The 23592-nt window shown below is 49.0% G+C and overlaps 1 protein-coding gene across 6 annotated transcripts in view; it reads right to left on the reverse strand.

The window, feature by feature from the left end:
* Window positions 1-23592, reverse strand: part of COBL (cordon-bleu WH2 repeat protein) — a 276897-nt gene that overhangs the window by 20994 nt on the left and 232311 nt on the right. For all 6 annotated transcript variants that reach the window (XM_043588470.1, XM_043588471.1, XM_043588468.1 and 3 more), the window contains one exon: window positions 4463-4772. In XM_043588470.1, coding sequence (XP_043444405.1) covers window positions 4463-4772 — 310 coding nt within the window. The remainder of the gene's footprint in view (window positions 1-4462; window positions 4773-23592) is intronic.

The following is a 23592-nucleotide window of genomic DNA, read 5'->3' on the forward strand; positions in this document are numbered from 1 at the left end:
GGAAAGCGTACATTTGGAAAGAAATATGGGACCGCCGTCTCGGGTTGGCCTCATCTGTCAGAGGAGAGAATTCCTGTCAAACAAACCTTTTAAGGGGTTCCCAGACCTAGCACCGACGTGCCTCAGGCACAGGGGCAGAGGCAGCACTCTGTCCGAAGACTCAACTCCCTTCTGACACTGTGGACCCACAGACACTCTCCGACCCCACAGGCGGAAGGGCTCAGTCGCACCAGGCTGCTCTCCACCCCCACCCTTTAAAAAAAATTTTTTTTTTTAACATTTATTCATTTTTGAGAAAAAGAGACAGAGCATGAGCAGGGGAGGGCAGAGAGAGGGAGACACAGAACCCGAAGCAGGCTGCAGGCTCCAGGCTCTGAGCTGTCAGCACAGAACCCGATGTGGGGCTCGAACTCACGGACTATGAGATCATGACCGGAGCTGAAGTCTGCCGCCCACCCAGGCGCCCCTCCCCACTCCCACCCTTGAGAGACACCAGCCTCCAGCTCAGACCCATGGCTACAGACTGGGGGCTCTGACGCCCTCCTCCGTAGGTTCAATCAATTTGCCAGGATGAGTCACAGAACTCAGAGAAACACCTAGTTTGGCCCGTTTGTTAATGGATATAAGAAAGGATGTGAATCAGTAGCCGGAAGAAGAGAGGCATAAGGAGAGATACGATTTGGGGGCACAGAAATCCCACCCTTCCCCAGGCGCCACTCCCCCCAACCTGTTCCCATCCCCTTCTACCTGTTCCCGTTCACCAAATCTGGAAGTTTTCCAACACCCTCCTTTTGATAGTCTACGGAGGCTGCATTGCATAGTCATGATTGACTGAGTCACTAGCCAATGGCTGACCTTGCCTCCAGCCCCTCTCCCCTCCCCCGGAAGGTCAGGGAGTGACTTTAGTCAATTAGTTGCCCCCACTGGCACCCTGCATGCCCCCACCCCGCCCCGCCCCAGGGATGCTTTCCAAAGGGCACCATTAACATAACAAAAGACCTCTCTACTACTCTCCACACTTAAGAAATCCCAAGGGCTTTGGGAGCTGTAAGCCAGCAACTGTGGGTGTAGACCAAATATCTAGGAGAAATAGGACCAGACATTTCCTCTGAATCACAGTAATGCACTAACGATGGTCATTCCATGAGAAGTCCTGGGGCAGAGAGAGGATCCCATGTCTGCGGCAGATAATGGAACAGCACAGACAGAGCTGAGGGTCTCAGAGGCTATCTGCATCCTTAGGACACTGCCGGGCTGCTGGAAGCCCAGAGAAGAAAAGTGGCCTGCCAGGAAAATTCACGGCGCCCCGTTTCCTGAACTAACCGTAGTGACTTTGACAATGCAACCACTTGAGAGCAAGGGAACGTGTACTGTGCCACGCACACTGGGCATTTACAGGCTCAGGACACCTCTGAGTGGGAGGAGACACTATCTCCGCAAAGTCGCGCGGACTCTCGAAGGCCAGGCAACTCATCAGTGCTGGGGGCACCCATGTGGGTCTGTCAGAGCCCCCTCCCTCCCCACCGCCTACTCTCAAATTCCATGGCACCCCACAGATAAGGGCAGAAAAACATCCCCTACTCCCTGCTGGGAGAAAGCATCAGGTTCCAAAGACTCCATGATTATCCCTGGCTGTGGCCAGGGGCAATGTTAATTCTCCCATTTGGACAGAAAGCAGCAATGCTTTGCATCAGGGGTCGATGCCAGCAAAGCAAAGGAGGGTTAACAACAGCATCCCTAGGGGCCAGAAGGAAAAATGTCTGATGAACTTCAGATGTAGAGCTCAGGGAACGCAATCTCCGTGCACACTCACAGAACACACCTGAGGATTACTGTAGAAAGAGATTTTTTTGAATGTTAAATGGACTAAGAAGGAAACACCGTAATTGTTCTCTGCTCTCACAGATGCACACAGCACAGGCTAACGTGCCTGGTGTGCAGGGGGGGCGGGGGGAAGGTGAGGGGGAAGAACAGAGCAAGGGCCGCATTCTAGTTTTCCGGCCAGTGAAATACACACTTGGCCTTGGAACTGTCCTTAGGTCTGATGAGCTACACGTTAAAACTATTAGAGAGTGTAATTAACAAATGGGAAAATGCTCGTGATACGTCCTTGGGCGAAAAATGAATCAAAACAAATTATTATTGACAATTACATTAACCAGATAAAGATCTGCGTGTTCGCATGGACTGGGCTGGACCAAAATGTGGCAAACACAAAGGCATTCGTTTCTTTTGGGGGTCGGCTTACAGGCTGACGTTCTTGGTCTCATTCTTGTTAATATTTCCATAACATCGTTTGTGTGGACTGGCTCTTAAAATTATCTAAAGGGTGAAAAAAACTGATGGGCCTTTCTGCGCAAGACTGAAGAGAATTAACCTGCCTTTCTGGGCAAGACTGAAGAAAACAAAGACAGTGGGTGCTGGGGTGGGGGGAGGGACATGGCAGGACCAAAAATCCAGCTACGAAAGGAACGGAACCCAGGGGGCAGGTGGTATACAAGGAAACCAGGGTAGAGCGAGGAGTCAGGGGAAAAAATAGATTTCCTCCTTCACATCACACCCGAAAATAAACCCAGGTTGTTGAGAAGCCCAGATACGAGAAAGCAACACTAAACTTTCATGAGAAATTCAGCTCATCTTTAGTCCTTCAGGGTGTGGGAAGGGGCTCTCAAATATGCAGAGGAATTTCCGCGTTCAGGGAAAAGGGGAGAAATCTGACATTATTAAAATTAAAAAGCAATTTTTATGCAACGAACACAGAGTTACATGCAAACCACGGTCTTGAAGAATCTCTGTGGGTAGTCAAGAACTGATTTACAGATTAAGAAGAAATGGATGAACGTTCAATTTTTTTTAACTTATTTATTTATTTTTTTTAATGTTTACTTATCTTGGGAGAGAGAGTGAACAGGGCAGGGGCAGAGAGAGAGGGAGAGAGAGAATCCCAAGCAGGCTCCACACTGTCAGCGCAGAGCCCGACCTGGAGCTTGCACTCACGAGGCATGAGATCATGGCCTGAGCTGAAACCAAGATGCTTAACTGACTAAGCCACCCAGGCGCCACTGAATTTTTTTTTTTTTAAGTAACATCCCAGTTTTTTTTTTTTAAAGAACAGTCTATGAAAAGACAATTCCTACACTAATGCACACATCACAAGATGCTCATTCTTACTGATCAGAGAATTGTAAATTAAAAAGCACGTGAAATGCCATTTGAACCCGTAGGACTGGCGAACATACGAGGTCTGCTGATGGCATGGGCCAGTGCTGGTGAGGAGTGCCAGGCCATTAGAGACCACTGGAGGGTGTGTAAGCCAATCACAGTGGAGAACAATTGGCCAATAGTCCATGGTTGAAGAGGACTTTTCTGAACGTCTAGTAACTTCTCTTCTAGAAAGCTCTCTATGTGTTAACAGGAACATATGTATACCTGCCTCACTGTTTCCAGTGGGTGGAAAACCAGAAAGACCTCAGTGCCCATTAGTTAAGTTTAAAAGAAAAATAAGGGGTCCCCAGGTGGTTCAGTAGGTCGAGGTGTGACTCCTGATTTTGGTTCAGGTCATGGGATCGAGCCCCGTGTCAGGCTCCATGCCCCCTACACCTCACTCATGAGCTCTCTTTCCCTCTCTAACATAAAAAAAAAAAAATTTTTTTTTAATTAAAAAAAAGGAAAATAAATGAACTAATAAGACATGTATCCTCATGGATCAATCTTTAAAACTTGATGGAAAAAAGGGCACTGAGGGGCACCTGGGTGGCTCAGTCGGTTAAGCGGCTGACTTCGACTCAGGTCATGATCTCGCGGTCCGTGAGTTCAAGCCCCGCGTCGGGCTCTGTGCTGACAGCTCAGAGCCTGGAGCCTGTTTCAGATTCTCTGTCTCCCTCTCTCTGGCCCTCCCCCGTTCATGCTCTGTCTCTCTCTGTCTCAAAATAAATAAACGTTAAAAAAAAAAAATTAAAAAAAAAAAAGAAAAGAAAAAAGGGCACTGAGATTATGGTCCCATTTATATAAAAGGAAAAACAAACTAGCCCATGTTAGGTATTACAGTAAGACCTTGGTCTGCAAGCATAATTTATTTCCAGAACATGCTTGTCATCCAAAGCACTCGTACATCAAGGCGCATTTCAAGAACCATTGGCTCAGGCGTGACCACATTGGGCGTCACGTGCGACTTGTGTTGCAAGGCATCGCTGGTTCATCAAGTCAAAATTGACTAGAAATATTTGCTTGTCGTGTGGAACCCTCGCAGAACGAGTTACTCGCAAGCCAAGGTTTTACCGTATTTCTAAACCCCCGCGTGTCTAGAAAGAGCGTGAACACCCGGCTGTGGATCGCACCCCCAAATCAGGGAGTGGCAGCTGCGGAGGGCACCCGGCATGCATTTGTCGGGTCACCACAACCCACAGACCTTCCTCCTCGAGTCCAGGATGGGCCCTCCCTCTCCAGCTGTCCCGTGACTCACCTCGAATGCCGTCGCCCAGAGCTGTTCCTCTCCCGCGTGGGGCTCTTCCGGGGACCCAGTTCTGGGGTCCCAGCCAGGTCCTGGTCGCTGCCGTCTTCCTGGTCCGTGGCCCACTTATCTTTGGATTTCACGCTGTCGTGCTGGGAATCCAGGGACACGATGTCTGACGGGGAGCTCACCACTCCTGAGTCTTCGGTTGTGTCCTCGGAGGCAAAACAGCTGCCGACGGACACGGTCTCCTCGGCCTCGGACGGCACCGGTGGGGCCCCGTCCGTGCCACGGGGACTGCCGGGCCCCAGGGGCAGGCTCACTGGACAAAACACGGCAAGGACACGTCAGCCGGCACGTCTCCACACGGCTGAGCGCATGTGAACACCAACCCGCCTGACTCCCCTGGATGGTGGAATTCAGGGGGGGCTGGGAGCACAGGAAGACCCGATCGGGCCTCACAGCTTCCTCCAGAAGCGCCTTATGACTCGGAGGGAGCCGGGTGCCGGTACGTGATGGAGAGCAAAACTTGCCCTCAAACGTCAGCACGTTCCGGATCAGCCTTTTGGCTTTTGACCCGCGTGTGTGACTGCGGGCAGATGCGCTTAAAAATTCCGACAAATGACACAGCGTTTGCCGTGCTTTCCAGCCTGACCCTTGCTTTCGCTGAAGTTGTTCTGAAGTGAGTTCTTCCCCCAAGACCATCCTTTCCAGACATAAACAAAATGAGGAGTAAATAATACTGTGTGGGAGCTTCTGACAAATGTTCCACAGGAACATTCGGAATCCGCCCTACAGGGTCAAACTTCATGCCTCGTCAGCATCTGGCTCCCCCTTCATTTTTATCTAATTTGTTTCCTCCCCTTCGTTTTTTTTTACATGCGAGCAGGGAGCTCTGGTCCAAACAAGAGGGGATCCTGGAAGATTACCTCCAAGACCAATGAGAAGGAACCAGAACGCAAATGGCTTTGGTTGGGGTTCTCTTGTTCCTGAGTGAGATTTACTGCAGCAGGAAGAACGAGAGGCAGAGATTTGCAACGATCAGAGCGAGGGTTACACTGAAATAGTAATGACGGGGAACACTGTAGCCATTTGGCACAACATACAAGCAAGCCCTTCAGAGATACATTACGTATGGAAGTACAGCGAGCCTCCGGGTTCCCTAAGGTCACCGAACGCTCCATGCCTGCAGGACAGGAGGACATCACCCTGGACCAGCTACACACCAGACGTGTTTACTTCGAATTAATGTAGAAAACAGATTTTAAGCCTCAAGACATCCGATCTCAGCCCTGTTCCCGGCGGTCCAGGAAGCAAGGACCGCGCTGTGCTGCGGTTTCCAGCTGTCTTGTTGTAAAACCGTTTCTCCAATACGTCGTTGCTGGATTGCTACAGTGAATTAAGGCCGTAGGGGTGCCCAGGGCTCACTGCACGTGATCACGACCTGGAGTCCAGCGACGGCCTCACAGGGACATGCTTTTAACCGGACAGCAGACTTAGCAACGTAGAATTAATGAACCCGAAAGAGCGCCAAGGAGAGCGTTCCTCGAGGGGCTGGCTTATTTGAGGTCACGAACAATGAAATAAACAAAATAACAAAATTACATATATAAAAACAAAACAAAACAAAACACAGACATTTCACAACAGAGCTCGAAAGGAAAGACCAGAGCACAAAGGAGGAATTGTTTAGAGGCACAAATGCGCGAGGCGGTGTGTCCGAACCGCACGCAGCGAGCGCTGTTAACAATACCCGCCTTCTTTTGTTTTTTTTCCTCGGTGCCATCTGCTAATGTCAACTTGAGGTGTGTCTGCACAGGTGGAGTGGGGCTGGCTGGTCGGAGGGAGGTGTCAGCATGCAGCAGGGTCCCAAACAGGTGGCTCGGTCCCCCTCTTCCCACCCCAGGGGTCACCCGAGCATGAAGTAACCCCAAAGAAGCCTTCGGGACCGCCTGCGGCTAGGGGGTCCTCCTGGCACACTCGTGTCCTGGACACTTGGAATACATCCCTGGCGGATGGGGGACGCCAAGCCCTCCCCATCCCCTTTCTCTCCAGTTATGCGATCCAGAATGCTGGCCTGGGCTTGCTTTACACCCTACAGACGTTTGGGAGCAAAAAAAGCAAGTAGAAAGTCACTGCTCTAAATTGAGCCAACTGCAAACCTAAGTCGACAAGGTGTGAGGAGTCTATATTCGGCGTGTATGTGTGAAACCATTTTAACAATATACGGTAAAGACTGCCATTTCCGGAGCTCCCCTCCTGCCCGGGCAAGTCTCTTCTAATGGATCACCTTCCCAGGGCCAGAGTAACTGCATCCTTGAACCCACTGGACAGGTGTTCGGTGAGGGTCCACCCATGCGCCACCCCCAGGGTTCAGGGAGCAGGTAAGGGCGGCCACACTGTCAGGAGGGTGGTCACCCAGGCACGGGAGGAACAAGTGCATAAAGGCCCAGGGAGAAGGGACCCACCTCGGGACTGGCCAAGGAGAGACCAGCAAACAACTTCCTGAAACACTGCTGGGGGAGCCGTCAAAGCCGGCCCTGATCTGGAGATAGGAAGGAACATTCCTGTGAGGCTCCAACCTGGCTCGGTGTGGTTTTCATGTCTGTCTGCAGTCAACCCCGTCGGTCTGAGAATCTTCGCTTAGAATCGGACATCACCACCTCCCTCGCCCTGCCCCAGCTTTGAGTCTCCTCTGGGCTGGTTCCTACTGTTAGCCCTGTGAGCTGTAAGATGTTTTGACCATTTCTAAGTAAGATAATGGTGCAGGAGAATTTTCTTTTTTTTCTTTATCGATTCTAAACAGAAGCCCAAAACATAGAAGAAAAGCTTGGAGCGGCTTTGGCTGTTATTTATGGGGCCGTCTAGATCCTTCTGTGCGCCCCTCACCTCCCTCACTTAGCCCCTGATTCCATGAAGCCAGTGGTCCTGGGGACCCCAACTTGAAATCCAGGGACAGCCCAAGAAGGGCTGGGTTAAGAGCCCGAATCCCACATCCAGGTCCAAGTTCTACTCCAAACTCGGAACAGCCTTTTCCCCTTTCTGTAAAATAAGCACGTGGGTTCTGAGGAGCTCGAAAATCCCTTCTAGGTACAGAGTACTACTGTTCTCTGAAATTCCAAATTTAAATGTAAGATGCAAACGTTCTTTGGACAGTGGACCAGTGACTAGGAATTGTAGAAGAGATGCGTCATTGTCTACGTCCTTTCTGCTGTCTTCCATCGGCCCTAGAAGTATAGCTCGTGATTTTTGAGCTAATTAATTTGCTAGCAAGTCTGCTGTTCTCTCAAGGCGTGAACAACCTTTTTGACCTAAAACGTTACCACTGCAAGATTTCTGCAAATGTGAAAACCACACGTAATTTGTCTTTAGCAGAAGCCTAATATGAATTCTTGATTAAATTCTCTTCCAAATGAATGGCCATAGAGCCTGAGTAAGGAATACTAACCCCTTCACTGTCCTCCACCTAAATTTTATAATCCTGTGGTTCAAATGCCCTTCTGTCTCAATGAGAGCTTCCAGAAATTTCTCTAGCTAAGGTGTAAAGAAGAAAATGCTAACTTACGGCCTCCAGTTCCTCAAGGTGAACACCGTCATGTTCCATTCAGTACCCACGTCATTGAGTTTTTCATTTACAAAGTCACCAAAAAAATTTCAAACACTAAACATAAGGATCTTCCAAGGACTCTTGTAACGGATTCAGTTTTGAGTGATTTTATTGAATGTAAGTGCAAGGTCTTGTACCCTAAATCGTGTTCTCTTGCTAGTCATGACTAAGGGAGATTCCCCAAGGGTCACTTTCACCACATTGATGTGGACCAGAGACAATGTCTCACAGAAAGGATTCTTTTTCCCCTCTCACTGATGCCTATGATTTCCACACACTATTGATAGCCAATCACCGATGCTCATCTTTCATCCCGACTACTTTGGTTTAATTTCCTATGTTCTAACAATTGAGAAAAAAGGGAAGAAACAGGGGAGATACTGGAAAAGTGCACTTGAATCAGTAGTGCAAACTGGCACGTGTTTGCCGATAGTTTCTGTCATATACATCCGCAAATAATTTTGAACCACCATGTCCCCCTAAACATTTTTCACTGACACGCGAAAATTTCCATCTTGAGTTGATGGGTTGCACCAGATGTAATTTCTACTGTACTGTAAACAGCAATACTTTAAAAAGAGTTGTATCAGTTTTTAATGTAATCATGGGCCCCTCAAAGGTAGTGCACGATGCAGGTAACAGTACAGCCAGTTCACGATAGAGGATCATTACACACACACACACACACAGACACACAATTTTCTTCAAGAAGGCAGGATAATGAAGACTTTGAAAGCACTAATGGATCTAAAATAGATTCTCTGGAATCTGAATTCTCTTAAGAGTCAATGATGTAATCAATGCATACTTCTCCAGAGCCTGAGACATACGTTTAAGCCTAGAATCCTAATACACCCAGGAAAATGGGCAGGGAAAATTTCAATTTCCACCACTGAAAGGCAGGACTGGATTCCAGTCACTGTTCTATTAAGACATATATAGACAACAGCTGCTGTTTTTGTCTGTCCAGCACCATCCCCCTCCCTGTTAGTGCTAAACGAATTCCTACTTCCTGTGGCCAACCTATTTCTCAACATCTGGGTGAGTCTAACAACTGCCCCTAACTACCCTGGGCCCTGGGGGATGGGCGTGAGAGGAACCAAATCTGGCCAATTTAAACCGTGCACACAACGGTAGACCAAAGGAGGGCATGTGTGCTCAGCTGGACAAATCAAGGCCTGCCTCTGGACCTTCCCACCAGAGCTCCTGGGGAAGCTGGTCTCACTGGCCTGGAGTCAATGGAATGGCAGAGTCTTGGATAAATAGCCATTTGGACGAGCACATGGAGAGAACTTATTCAGGGATGGGGGAAAACACAGTCCTAAGACAGTAATTGGGTACCTGGACTCCGCCATGACCATAATGAGGATTCATCTCTTAAAATTCCCAGTCATGGGAGCCAAAAAACTCCCACAAAAACCCACTTCCCTTAACCAGTTCAAGACATGTTTCTTTCTCTTGGAACCAAAGACTCCTATCTAATCAATAGGTAAATTACCCTGATATTTTCATCAGTATACCTATAATATGTATTAAATATGAATGCCATAATGTCAAAATATTTATTATAAATATTAGATATGTTCATATGTTTATTAATGTTAACTAGAAATACAAAAAATATATAATTATGATTAACGATTTAATGTTATATAATTATGATTATGATTCAACATAATCTATGTTAAATATTATACATTAAATATATAATATAAATTATATGATTATTAGTATATACATATAAAATGCAAATTAAAAATATATAACTATTTTACATTATGTTTCTATTATAGGAACTTTTATGAAATGCAACAGTTGTATTATCACACCCTTCCCTTTTCTAGATTTATTTTCCATTATTTGGATTATATATTTGAGTAGTTGTATTGTCAGAACAATCTAATTTGGATCCAGTTATTCTCTAAGCCCTCTTGTGTCTGAAGATTGTCTTCATCTAATCCATATCCTTGATGATCAGTATGGCTAAATCCAAGCAAGATTCAGATCACAATCCTTCTTCAAGATTCTATTCTTGGTTCCTTCTTTCCTGGCATCCTGCCTCACACATGAGAATCTGTATGCTAACATGGTTCTTTCCAACTCTATATAATCTTATCTCTTGCAGCTGGCAAGAGTTTCCTCTTTATCTGTGAATATCAAAAATTTCACCAAAATTTGTCTGTGTGTTTAATTTCCAAGAGGTTTTGGATGCCCTTTTATTCATTTATTTTTCAGTAATTCCCTCCTCTTGTTTTATGTATGTGATAATCCATTACAATTCTCTGAGGCAAACACAAAAAATATTTAAAGTTCTATTTTGTTTCCTAAATAAACCCTACTTCCTTTGGGGTTAGTTCCTCTGATCAGTTCATTGTTCCTCTTTCATGCATTAAGAAAAAAAAAAGATTGTTTAGTGATTCTTGACTATTTTCATGGGTTTAAATGAGGGTGTCAATAATGATAGGGAGTGGATTTCTTTCATATATGGGAATAGCACGGTTTCCTTAGGATACAACAGAAAGCCCTATGACAGATTGGGCTAAGAAGAGATCCACGGGGCAGAAAGGGAAGTCACCTTCTCGAAAGGACTCCATTGGGATGAGGTATCTCGTTTCTTCAAGCAGCCATAATGGTTGGCCATCCTTCAATTAAGCTCAGTCATCTTAAAACTAAAGTTTCATTGTGCCATCATGTGCCTGTTTCAGCAAATAGCTACACAGGATTCTTTATGCTGATGTCTGGCTATGAGAGTCACGTAAAACATTAGACCATTGGCTAATTACTACCAGATAGTATAGTCCAACATTGATGTTTGGAAATCATATAATGGTAGTTGGGTGTAGCCATTCCGCAATGTTGTAATGGATACTATGTAGCTGCCTCCAATTTAACCCAACGCCCTCTGCAGCGTGGTTATCATGACTCCTCTTTTGCAAATTATAAAAGAAGCCCCAGCCAACAAATTATTTCATCTATCCCTGAGGGTATGTGTTGCAGAAACTTACTCTGCCAGGCCCATTAAAGTAGCAAGTCCATTCAAAATCACACAAAATCACGTGGTAGGCAAGAGTCAAATTAGGGGTCTTTCGCCACATAATGAATTTCACTGAGAATACCTACATTTAAGCTTTTCTAAGTGACAGGATTTTCTTCCATGTTCTATGGAAAAAATCTTGATTCTATTTGTCCAGGGACTTCAGTATATTCTAAAAGACTTTTGAGAAAAAAGCTCGGGCTGTTGGTACATATATATTTCTGGGGCCTCAGTCTGAAGAAGCACGTACTTTATACTGGCAAGAACAAAGCTGATGCTTTGCTTTTCGTCATCAAAATAGAAACCCTGTCTCCAGGTAGTCTAGAGTATTCAAGCACATGAATTGTATTTAATCAACACCTCAGAAAATCTGACGTTCAGGGACTTGCCAAGTTGCCAAGGGACTCAATTTCGAATTGACTATGAGTCAGGTCTGGCACGAAGCAAAGGTGAGTCATGTGCCATTTTGGATAGGCAATCTAAGAAAAATACCGTCCGTTTCCTCCGCTAATTTCTCCCACGTTCCATCCCTTATCACTAGACTCTACAGAACAAAATGTGTGATCTACTTTGGCTTAGCTTTCCAAAAAGCTCTGTTCAGCCACTGCTCCTGATCCAAAGTTGGCATCAAAGTGACCCAATGAAGAATATTTTTGCAGTACTATAGAGAGCTGTTGTTAGCATCCACGATAGTACTCAGTGTCTTTCGTAAGAGTAACCATTTTAGTTTGTCCTGAAATTCAGATCATCCTTTCTCCCTCTTTTGATTAAATGAACGTGTGCCCTTTGACTCCGTGTTCTCCCTTATCTTCCTTTGGTTGTAGCAAAATGTGGAAGTTGGTGGGCACAGACCATATTGTCACTGCAATAAAACATTCCAGGAGGTGTTTTTAAGAAAAGCTAAACAGAAAAAGAAAACTTTTTCCTTTTTTTTTGTCCCTTTCTGTAATGTGTGTCAGATTACAATGTTCTTTCTTGGTCAGTCTGTCCTTCCGTGTCCTTATTGATGGTTTTTGAAGTTTTACCACCTGTAACACCTACCAAGCATATGAATGCTCCTGGCTGATGGGTGTAAGGATATCTTTTTTTCCTTCGCACCTTGGTGCTCTCACGCCTAGGGAGACCTGAGGAACCCCAGCGACATGCCTTCGTTGCACTGGTAGCTGGCTGGGTTCGCTAAGACGCTAAGGTTTTTCAGTGGAATCGAGGCTCCTGCTAATGTTTCTTCCCCACTCTGGACTGTCCTCCCTGCAAAGAGTGACTTTCTGAATTTTTCCCCTGGCATCTCCCTGTGCTGAAGGCCACTTCCTTCCACCCCTCCGATTCGTGGACAGGGTCTCTCTCTTGAGGGTCTGTGTACAGGTGGCCCAGTGTGGTCTGTGGGCTCCAGGGCAGGCCCGTGGGAACAGAGCCCAGGCCCTTTCAGCTCTCCTTGCTTTTCTATTCTGTGCCTTCGTTCTCATTTTCAGGCCAACACGATTTCATTTACTCTCTTGCAAGAGCAGCTATACATTTAAAATGGTCACTGCGTGGGGTGCCTGGACGGCTCCATCGGTTAAGCATCCGACTCTTGATTTCATCTCAGGTCATGATCTCAGGGTTTGTGGGATTGAGCCCCGAGTCAGGCTCTGTGCTGACATCGAGGAGCCTATTTGGGATTCTCTCTCTGCCTCTTTCTCTGCCCCTCCCCTTCTTGCTCTCTCTCTCTCAAGAAACATTAAAAAAAAGTGATCACTACGTAAGATCTAGCATTTTGAGATGCTCTGTAGCAGAAAGGGGTTTCTGACCCACCATACTGCTGGACAACTCAGGCGTGGTGGGGAGAACGGCCACAGGCAGCTGGAGCAGCCAGAGGGGCACCCTTGCAGAGTTGGATCGAGGAAGCTTCCACCAGGAGAAGCAACTGAATATCCGACCACAGGGCTGACCACCACCTGTGTTTCCATCGGATGCGTTTCCTCCCTCGAGTTCTCAGAAGAGGACTTCTCTTTCTTCTTCAAAGTCTTCCTCCCTCCGGGGTTCCTCAGGTCCCCCCTCCTCCACGCCCTTGGAGATCTGCAGCTGTCCCCGCTCTGATGCCTCCCCCTGGTCTTGCAATGCCCACAGCATCATCGCTGAAGCCCTGGCACTGTGTCTCCCCAGCTTGGAGGCACCCTCTCCAGGAATGCAGGCAAGAGTCCTCTCTCTGAGGCCGCAGTGAAGACGCCACGAGACGGCACATGTAGAGAGGTCAGCGGGGCACAGAGTCGAGGCTCAGTAGTGGCAGCCATGGTTACCATTAGTAGGTGCTGGACCTCACTGGGCTGTTGGCCGCCAAGCATCCAAATACCCTGGAAACTATGGTTCTTGTGGTTGGCTTGCACCAGAGTCCACTGGAGGGCTTGTTAGAATAGATTGCAGAGCGACCCTTCCATGAAAGATTCTGATTCAGAGGGTCTCAGGTGTCCCCTGCCTCAACCTGCACCTGCTCACATGTTCCAAGTGATGCTGAGGCTCCTGGTCCAGGTCTACACTTGGGGAGCTTTCTCCAGCTCCTCTAGGGTCCCCTGGCCAGCTTGTGCTTCTCCCCTCGCTAAGCTGCAGCTGAGAACAGTCCATACCTAAGCCAGGTGGCTTCCTCCCTCTGCCTCCTAAAACCTCTTCACTGCTGTGTTTCAAAGGCACTGGAGGTAATGAATGGACCCGCTAAAAAACTCCTGGTCAATCCATGATCTCAAGATGCAGGGGCATTTTTCTCCACAGAAGGCTCTCCATGAAGTGAAAAGTGACATCTTCTTCAAAACGGAAGGGCAGGGGGTGCCTGGGTGGCTCAGCTGGTTAAGTGTCCAACGCTTGGATTTCAGCTCAGGTCATGATCTCACAGCTCACGGGATTGAGTCCCACGTCAGGCTCTGGGCTGACAGTGCAGAGCCTGCTTGGGATTCTCTCTCCTTCTCTCTCTGCCCCTTCCCCTGCTCATGCTCTCTCTCTCTCTCTCTCTCTCTCTTTCTTTCTCAAAATAAATGAATAAACTTTTTAAAATAAACCAGCAGGACGGAATAAACTTTCAGGAATTACGTTAGAGCGTTTTCAGAAGACTTACAAACACAAAACACATCCCAAGTGGTTGTGGAATATGCCCACGACACAAAAAAGAAGAAATCACACTGGGGAAGGGTGCGGACTTGGTGGGAGAAGGAAAGGTGAGAGGGGCTGTGGCTCCTGGAGTCTTGATTTGGGGCAGGAGGTACCGAACAGGCAGAGTGGAAGGAAAATGGGGTCCTGAACCGCCTGGAAATACGATGCCAGACAGAGAAGCAAGACTCTGAAGTCATATGTGTCACAAAGGCTGTCACAGACCTTGTGAGAGTCACCTTGACAAGGTACCTGGGAAAGAAGCCTCACCAGCGACAGAGTGAAAGCACAGGTCCCCAAGGATCGCATCTCACATTTCTGCATCACTACCTGTGGCCAATGTCAGCTCCGTCGCTTGCTTAGCTGGCCAATTTGGTTATTTCTACCTTACCAATTATTTGTATAAATTGTCTGATGTTTGGGACTGACTGAATGGGACAGACAGTAAAAAACATGGCTTACTCACATGGTTACCTGGGTCTGGACTAGTGCAGAAAACCACATTTTTCATATTGAGAAGACACACTAGCAGGGAATATCAAGGTAATTTCCCTACAATAATTTTCAGAAATCATAACATGCTAACATGCCATCAAAAGGCAATACAGGAAAGTTAAATGACTCTTAACCATGCTTGTATGTTGTGTTTTACACACACACACACACACACACACACACACACACACACGGCAAAACCACCACCTAAAGGCCACTTGAATACAGTAGAGAGTGGTTAGTATAAAAATAATGAGCAGTAACACTGCCCTCTTTCCCTAGAGGCCCTCTCCCCAGAGTCCAGCCCATCTTGGGGATGCGCATCTGCTTATAACGATGACATGATCATCACCGGTGCTTGTCATTTTAGGAAACTTGCATACAACTGTTTTCATCCTTGGCCAAAGTTAACAGACCGCACAGCCAGTAAATCAGACATTTCACACACAAACCACCTGTCTCACTCACAATTATGGTGGCCCCCAATAACTTGGCTTTATGCCAGAAAGCACTCATCACAGCAGAACCTACTGGTACCCAAAAGAACCTCCCTGCAGATGCCAGGCTCCAGCCTCAGTTGTCAGGATCTGCTGCAAGGATTCCAAGCTGGATGTCGTCCCTGTGGGAAGGGAGGGACCCATCTTGTCCTCCAGCCTGCTTACGCTTAGAGATACTCTCCCCACAACTGCACCTTACCATACTTTTTCTATTGGGATTATTTTGAGTTTTAAAATAAAAGTTTTGTTTTTTCCCCTGGGGTACAGAAAGGGAGACTTCAACAATCGGAAAGAGAATAGCCACTCAGCCCCAAGATGACTTCACAGTCGGTCACTTTTTCTTGTAGTCTTTGTTTCTTAAGACTTTCTTTTTGATAAATCTCTAACAAAATGCCTTAAATGTGTGAAGAAAAGCAGATATGTCACCCTATTGGTGTTTATGTACTTCCTTTACACCCAACTGATTGAACAAGCTACTTCTCTCCTACACCTTTTATATCTGTTCAAACAATTATGGTACTGATTCAACTGTGGCCTTGAGCAAATCCAGGTGACAGGGAAGGGTCTGGAGGCAAACATACCTGGGGTGCACTGCAGGCCACAAGCCTTTGCAGACACCCATCTGTGCCCAGCCTGAGGAGTTCAGCAGCAAAGAGACAGCATCTTCTGGCCCAATGGTGTCTCTGTCCATTTGGTGGGGCTCAGCCTCGCCTCCCCTTTGGGATGGTTGCTGTTCCAGGCTGGGACTGCATGGAGACCCCAGGCTCCTATTCCAGTCCGGGCTTCACTCTTGCCTCCAGCATTCACTGTTCTCAGTGGATCACCCCTCACAGCAGCTGGCGGATGGGGGAATGTCACTAATGGTCCCATGGGTGACCACGTCCCGGGGGGGGTGCTGGTGAAAAAGTGGGAGCTCCTTTGCAACTCTCCAGACTACCTGCTCTCGCTCTGTGTTCAGGACCAAATCCATCCCGACAGACAGCCTGAGATGACTGTCATTAATTTGCCATTTTTTCTAGTTTTGGGAGATCACCCTTGGCCTGTCCTCTGGGTCCCCTCTGGGGGCTCAGATGGATCCTCCTCCCTTTGGTTCTCTTGGGCCTTTATTTGTACTTTTCATCTTACGACTCCAAGAGAGCAAGCCCTGGGTCTTCCGTGTCTGATGCAATGGAGGTGCTTCATCCCAGTTTGCATCCTACAAATTCTCCGTGGACATTGCCTTCCTGACGGGCACCTGCCTCAACATGGCTGGAAGTGGCCTCCAGCCGATCTCGCCTTGGCATGCACATGACACTGTGGCGTGCCTGAGCGCTGTGCCATCCAGGCTGCTCAGGCTGGCAGTCATGCGTCTTCGCGGGTCATATCTCCCGCGTGATGCTCAGAGCCGAGATGCCCGTCTGCAGGGATCTAGCTCATGGCAAGACAAGGTTGCCACTGGCTTCTCCAACTCCAAACAGAAGTCCTGATTTTCCCACTCCCCAAAATCCCACTGAGCTTTCTCTAGCAACAGAAAAAACTGTGGGCCCTGAATAAATAGAAGTACACTGGCCATAATTCATCTACGCGTTTCTGTTACTTTTCTCTGAACTTCCACATCTTAATAATTAAAAAGTATACGTCCATAGGACTTCTTACCCCTGTAGTCACAGTTCCACCCCAAGGAGGTTTCTTCTTTTTTAAAACATCTTTATTCATTTTGAGACAAGAGGAGAGAGCACACGTGAGTGAGCAGGCAGGGCGGGGGGGGGGAGGGTTCAGTGGTGGAGAGAGAGAGAATCCCAAGCAGGCTCCACGCTGTCGGTGCAGAGCCTGACTCGGGGCTCGATCCCACGAACCCCAAGATCGTCACCGGAGCTGAAACCAAGCATCGGACGCTTAAGCAACTGACCCACCCAGGCGCCCCACAAACAGATTTCTTAAATGAGCTGTTTTGTGAGCATTGAGGGCTCTTGAAATTCAACACGGATTCTTGGCTGTTTTTGCTGCACTGAGTACAGGGCATGAGCGGTGATTTTTACTGTTTTCCTGCTTCCCTCTCTCTCCTACAGAAGATTCTGGATTTTAGGCCCACATTCATTTGCACCAAAGATCATCTGCCCTGAGGTACTCCCTTGGGGGGCCGAGGACACGTGGACCTCCTCTTGGCCCAGACTTCACACCCAAAGCACATGGTATTCAGAGAACACTCGGGTCAAAATCCGTATCTGAATGTGAGGCCAAAGGATGAAGTGGCTTGAGAAAGGTCACCCTGCTCGCTGGTCGTGCTGGGTGAGCTGTCCCAACAGCCCTGTGCTGTCCCCTCCCACGTGTGACCTTCTTACCACCAGCCTCAGAAATGGCCAGTCCTTAGCCCTGTGGAGTCTAGAATTTTACAAATACCTTCAGTCATTTCTTTCTGGGGCAGGTAAGTCCAGAGGGCATAGAGCTGTGGATTATTTTTTTTTTAGATTTTTTTTAATGTTTACTTATTTTCAAGAGAGAGAAACAGACAAAGTGCATGCGGGGAAGGGGCAGAGAGAGAGGGACACACAAAATCTGAAGCAGGTTTCAGGCTCTGAGGTGTCAGCACAGAGCCCGACTCAGGGCTCGAACTCACGAGCTGTGAGATCATGACCTGAGCCAAAGTCGGATGCTTAACCGACTGAGCCACCCAGGCGCCCTGAGCTGTGGATTATTTTAGTCAAAGGAGGCAGTGTCTCATGAGGCTTATTTGAGGGTAATTTAAAAAGAGAGAGAGAGAGAGACGCTTCAAAAATGCGGTGTACGTCCTTTAGAAAAGGGTATTTTCCAGAACAGCTGCCTCTGTGAGTGCTGGTCTCTTGCCCTCACAGGCACCCAGAGCCTGGCTCATGACACAGGCTGGGAAGAACGGGGTCCTGCTCCCCTCTGCCCTCTGCCTCAAGCTTGATTTCATTCACTAAACTTGACCCCATCGTATATTTGAGTATGAGGCCCTCCCGGAGGTAAAACTCAGCATAGACATCTCCAACCGTTACCCTTGGAGAAATGTGACTTTTCTGCACACATTTTCCTTGTCATCCGTCTGACTGCACAGGACCGTGACTCAATCATGCCCTGAGCCAGCAGGTCTGCTGGGGCAAACAGGCCATCGTTTGCTTATGGGCTCCCATCCCCTCTTTCCTTTCCCGAATATTCCTGGCGGTAGAATAATGCCTTCGCACAGCTTGGACATTGTCTCTAAAAATGCGTCCGCTTCAAGAAGCCCGAAACCAGCATGGAATTCTTAGGTTCCTGAGTTCTTACAGGGGGCACTGCAATTATCTGCAACCCCCCCTGCAACTCGGGGTTGACTTCCCAAAGGCAGGAAGGGGCGATGACTCCAGGCCCGGCATCCCAGCGTGATCTGCATTTCTGGCCCCACAACAGGCCTATTCCTGCCTCGTTTGTTCGCTGGGTCTCTGAGGACAGAATAACCCAAGGTATCAAAGAAGTCATACCCAGGGGCTGGGGAAGAGTGAAGAGCTAGGGTCTTGTCCCTTTAAGGCACGAGTTCTTCTGGCCTTTTAATCCCTCTCCATCGGGTGACCGTCCACTGGTGCCTGGCACGCATTGGGTGATCGTTTTGAACCGCAGCCTTACGCCATGTGAAGACAGACACGTTGGGAAGGCCCATCGGGGGCTAAACAGTAAAGAGGATTAAAATGGTCCTAATTAAAATCGCTCATTACGTTTCTCACGCTTTGAAACTGTTCTGAAAAGCAAAATGTGCCCTCAGCAACAGGCTAATCCAGTACTTTAAGTCTCTAAGATTACTTTTGCAGTGCACCTCCCTGACAGCGCTATACCCCGGAACAGCAGACCCAGCATGGGTGTTTGGAGCGACACAACCCGGTTCATCTTTCTGCTTGCTTGCCCGCGTGCCCGGCATGAAGGACACCTGCTTGAAGGCACAGCTGCCGCTCTGAGTGACGCCTCCCTCATCCGCAGCTCTGGGCTGCAGCCCTGGGTCATGGCGTTACTGCAGGGCAATCGCTCAAGTCAGAATCTTGGTGTCCGGGCGCTCGGGCTGCCCACTGAGACCCGGGGAGAGGCTTCCCGTCAGCGCCGGTGGTTTCTCTGAAGTGGCCGATGACACCCCAAGGGTCTCCACCAGATTAAGCCAGTGTAAGAGCAGCCACACGGCTTGGGCGGTCCCAGATGGCACGGTGGCCTATTTATTTCTGTGTTTCATCATCCCATGGAAACATGGGCACTTGACGATCTACAAGTGCGGCAGCAGAACATGATCTCTTCCTTGTCAGCCCTGGGCAGGGCTCGACGTGTCCTACGAGGCAGCCTGGAGCCGGCTGGCCCCTGGGGCTATGTGGTGGGTGCAGGGCGGGCGGTGGCATGTGCGGGCCTGTAGCATCTGGCCCGGCCGTCCCGGGGGAGGGACAGGCTGACCTCCACGCCAGGGTACACACGGGACTAACCCTAGCGGTGTTCCCACTCACCCAGGCTGCAAAAGGACCCAGCAGCCCTGGAAAGCCCTGGAGGGCATGGCCTCCCCCAGAATGCCCCGGAAAGGGGGGGGCACACCTCACAAGGGTGAGGCACTTTGTCCTCAGGAGCTGTAAAAAGGCACATTTTAAGAAGCCTCTTCAAAGTCATCCAACACCCTAGGATAAAAGAGGAGGACGGGAACAGCCGGCATCATCGGTGTGAGCTCCCGAAGGAGAAAGTTAAACAGTTTTGCCCCAGGCTTCTGTGACAGTGGAATATTTACATTTTTCTGGGTTTTTAACATTTATTTTTTTATTGTTTAGTTTTGAGAGAGAGGGAGAGAGAGATGGGGTCAGAGGATCTGAAGCAGGCTCTGTGCTGACAGCAGGGAACCCGACGCGGGGCTTGAACCCATGAACCGTGAGATCACGACCTGAGCTGAAATTGGACACTTAACTGACTGAGCCATCCAGGTGCCCCTACATTTTCCTGATTTAAAATTTTTTTTTTTTTTTTTTTACATTTTATTTATTTTTGATAGAGAAAGAGCACAAGTGGGGGAGGGGCAGAGAGAGACGGAGACACAGAATAATCCGAAGCAGGCTCCAGGCTCCGAGCTGTCAGCACAGAGCGAATGCGGGGTTCAAACCCACGGACTGCGAGATCATGACCTGAGCTGAAGTCGGAAGCTTAACCGACTGAGCCATCCAGGAGCCCCCACATTTTCCTGGTTTTTTTTAAATGAGGACTTGAATTACCTTATCTCTCCAGTTTGACTGAAGCAGGGACACAAACTCACACGTGCACGGGGTCAAGGACCATCTGCGAGGGACAGATGTGAGGCCAGGTGGGGGCATGGGCCACGGAGAAGAGTGCGTGCCTGTCTACAATGAGCAGCTACTCCTGTGTCCCACGCTGTTTCTTTCGTGAGGAAAAGCGATTTTGCTATATATATATATATATATATATATATATGTTTTTTTTTTTTTTTGCGGGGGGCGGTGTTGGTGGGGGAAGAGCAGAAATCAAGATTTTAATGCACAATCTCCTGTGTTTTAAATGTTGGCCACTTTCCTAATAGTTAAGATTTGTTGAGAGCTGGCCATTATTCTTTTTTTAATTTTTTTTTTAACGTTTATTTATTTTTGAGACAGAGAGAGACAGAGCATGAACGGGGGAGGGTCAGAGAGAGGGAGACACAGAATCCGAAACAGGCTCCAGGCTCTGAGCTGTCAGCACAGAGCCCGACTCGGGGCTCGAACTCACGGACCGTGAGATCATGACCTGAGCTGAAGTCGGCCGCTTAACCGACTGAGCCACCCAGGCACTCCTGGAGAGCTGGCCATTATTCTAAATGCTTTACAGGTAGGTAAGTGTCAAAACTACCTTTGCTCTCAGAATACAACTGAGGCCCAGAGAGGTGGCTGAGATGCCCCGCCCCCACCCCAGACTTGAGCGGATGTGGTCGGGCTGCCTCAGCATCTGGCCTCCGTGATTGGTTCAGAACTCTCACTCATGGCAGAGTTTGGATTCAGAGCCTGCCCCGCCTCTAGAATTGTGTCAACCTCCAGATTTCCTTGCGGATCAAGCCAGCTTGAGTTGCTCTGTTTACAGGCACGAGCATACTGATTCACCCGCAACACCTTTTCAGGTATACATCCAAAAGTAGGGTCTCAAAGACATATCTGGACTCTGTGTTCACTGCAGCTCTACGCATGGTAGGCAAGAGACAAAAACACCCCGGATGCCTACCCACAGGCCAATGGATAAACAAGATATGGCTACGCGTAGGTGGACTATCCTTCAGCCTTAAAAAAGAAGTCCTGTCCCGTGCACAACATGGGTGACCCTTGAGGACACTGTGCTACGTGAGCGAAGATAGTCACAAAAAAGACAAACGCGGTAGCATTCTGCTTTCTGAGGTTCCTAGCGGAGTCAGATTCACAGAAGCATGATGTACAATGGTGGGTGCCAGGGGATGGGGCAGGGGGCAAAAGGGAGCTGATGTGTGACGGTCACAAAATTTTGGATTGACACCATGTCAAAGTTCTGCAGATCCGTTTCACAACGCTGTGAACGCACTCACTGTCACTGACCTGGGGACTTAAAAATGGGTACGACGTTAAATGTCGATTTTGATCACAACTGAAAAAAGAAAAAGCCGGAAAACTGACTCAGCAGGTTAGGCAAACAAGGGAGAGGAAGCCCAGCTTGGGTTGGAGTCCCCGGCCTGCCTCCCATGCAGCCCACGACCTCCCCCCCCCACCCCAGGTTAGTGTGTGGGCCCCGTTTCCTCAGAAACCCTCCCAGGGGGGAGGAGCCAGTGACCACTCCCATCTTCTGTGACAGACAGGATTCGTGACATTGGACCGGCGAGAATCACACTGACTTCAGGAGCAGCGTTTAGAAGTTGGTACACGTAAAACAACTTCTCGGCGGTACGACGCACACAGAACGTAGAGGGAAAACAAGAGTGTGTGTTGAGATTATGAATGATCTCCAACGCCCAGGTATTTAGGACACGGCTGAGAGACAAAGACGGGTTTGGTGTGTGTATGTGTGCATGTGCGTGTGCATGTGTGTGTGTGTGTGTGTGTGTGTGCATGCACGTGTACGCACATTCACAGATGCCTGGAAGATCCAGGTGAAAGCTGACAGGTGTGTGGGGACAGCGGAAAAGAAGGCTCAGGGACATTTGATTTGGGGACGGTGGCGACAAGCGGAGCCCCTGCTCTTGTGTGGCGGGAATGTTTCCGAAGGACTCTTGGCTTGGCCCGCCTCCGGTGGTGCTATTTGGAAGCGAGGACAGGCGTGTGATTGAGCCCCAGATACTCCATGAGCTGCACGGCAAGGGTGCAATTTGAGGTGGGGGCAGAGACAGGACGTGCATGCAGTGGTGGCCCCTCCGTGGCATCAGAACAGCATGGGCCGCCACCTGTTTTGGGCAAAATGGGCCCAACCGGAGACGGAGGCAGCCACCCTGCGCTCCTGCTGTGGGCACAGCTCAGACAGCCCAGCCTGTGTGTCCCCCCAGCAAACGGCCCCTTGTTCTGGCCTGAGTGGTGGATACCGTAGGTATCCAACCCCCAGGACCTCAGAATGTGACTGTATCCGGACGAGGTCTCTACAGCAGTGATTAAGTTAAAGCGAGGTCCTTAGGGTGGGTCTTGACCCAATATGACTGGTGTCCCTATAAGAAGAGGGAGACCCCAGCGTGCGCGCCCACCTAGGAGAGTCCACGTGAGGACGCTCTGAGGAGTGCTGCCGGCCAAGGGGAGGGGTCTCAGGGAACCAACCGTGTGGGGCACCTTGACCTTGGACTCCCAGTCTCTGGACTCCAGAGCGGCGAGGCCAGAGTGTCTCCTGTTTGGGTGGTCCAGGCTGTGGGGTCGTGGTGGCCCGAGCAGGCTCAGACACCAGGGCACGTGCTGCTGTGAGGAAAAGGTTAAAGCAGCGGGCAGCCTAGGACAACCTGTGAGCCTGAGAGATGCTAACACGAGGTAACCGTCTGGACCGTGTTTGGGGTCCTCCAACCTCCTCCTGGGCCGGGCCCCCCATTCATGGTGCTTCGGTGGGCCCCATCCTTTCTCTCACCTGGGGTTTTCACAGACGGCTCTGCTCTCAGCTGGTGGCTTTGGGGCGAGCTTCCAGCAAGAGAGACCAGCACCCCGGTGCAAACAGCAGGTCCTGCTGTCTGTCCTCTACGGACACACAGGCCAGGCTGCGGGGTTCACGTCCTGCCTGAGGTTAACTTGCTCTCGCTTCCGGCCTCTGACACATTTCCTGCCACGTCTGTGCCTGCGTTTTCTCCTTTGTAAAACGGGAAGGTTAACAACAGCACCGACCTTGTAGTGGGCAGCACGAAAGGGTTATTAACCCACAGACCTTCAGACGGCCATTTTATCCCCTCCGGGAAGGGAACCAGCAAAGACTGAGTCCCCTCCATAGGCAG

Source organism: Prionailurus bengalensis, chromosome A2 (genome assembly GCF_016509475.1).
Source record: "Prionailurus bengalensis isolate Pbe53 chromosome A2, Fcat_Pben_1.1_paternal_pri, whole genome shotgun sequence".
In the NCBI taxonomy this organism is placed as follows: domain Eukaryota; kingdom Metazoa; phylum Chordata; class Mammalia; order Carnivora; family Felidae; genus Prionailurus; species Prionailurus bengalensis.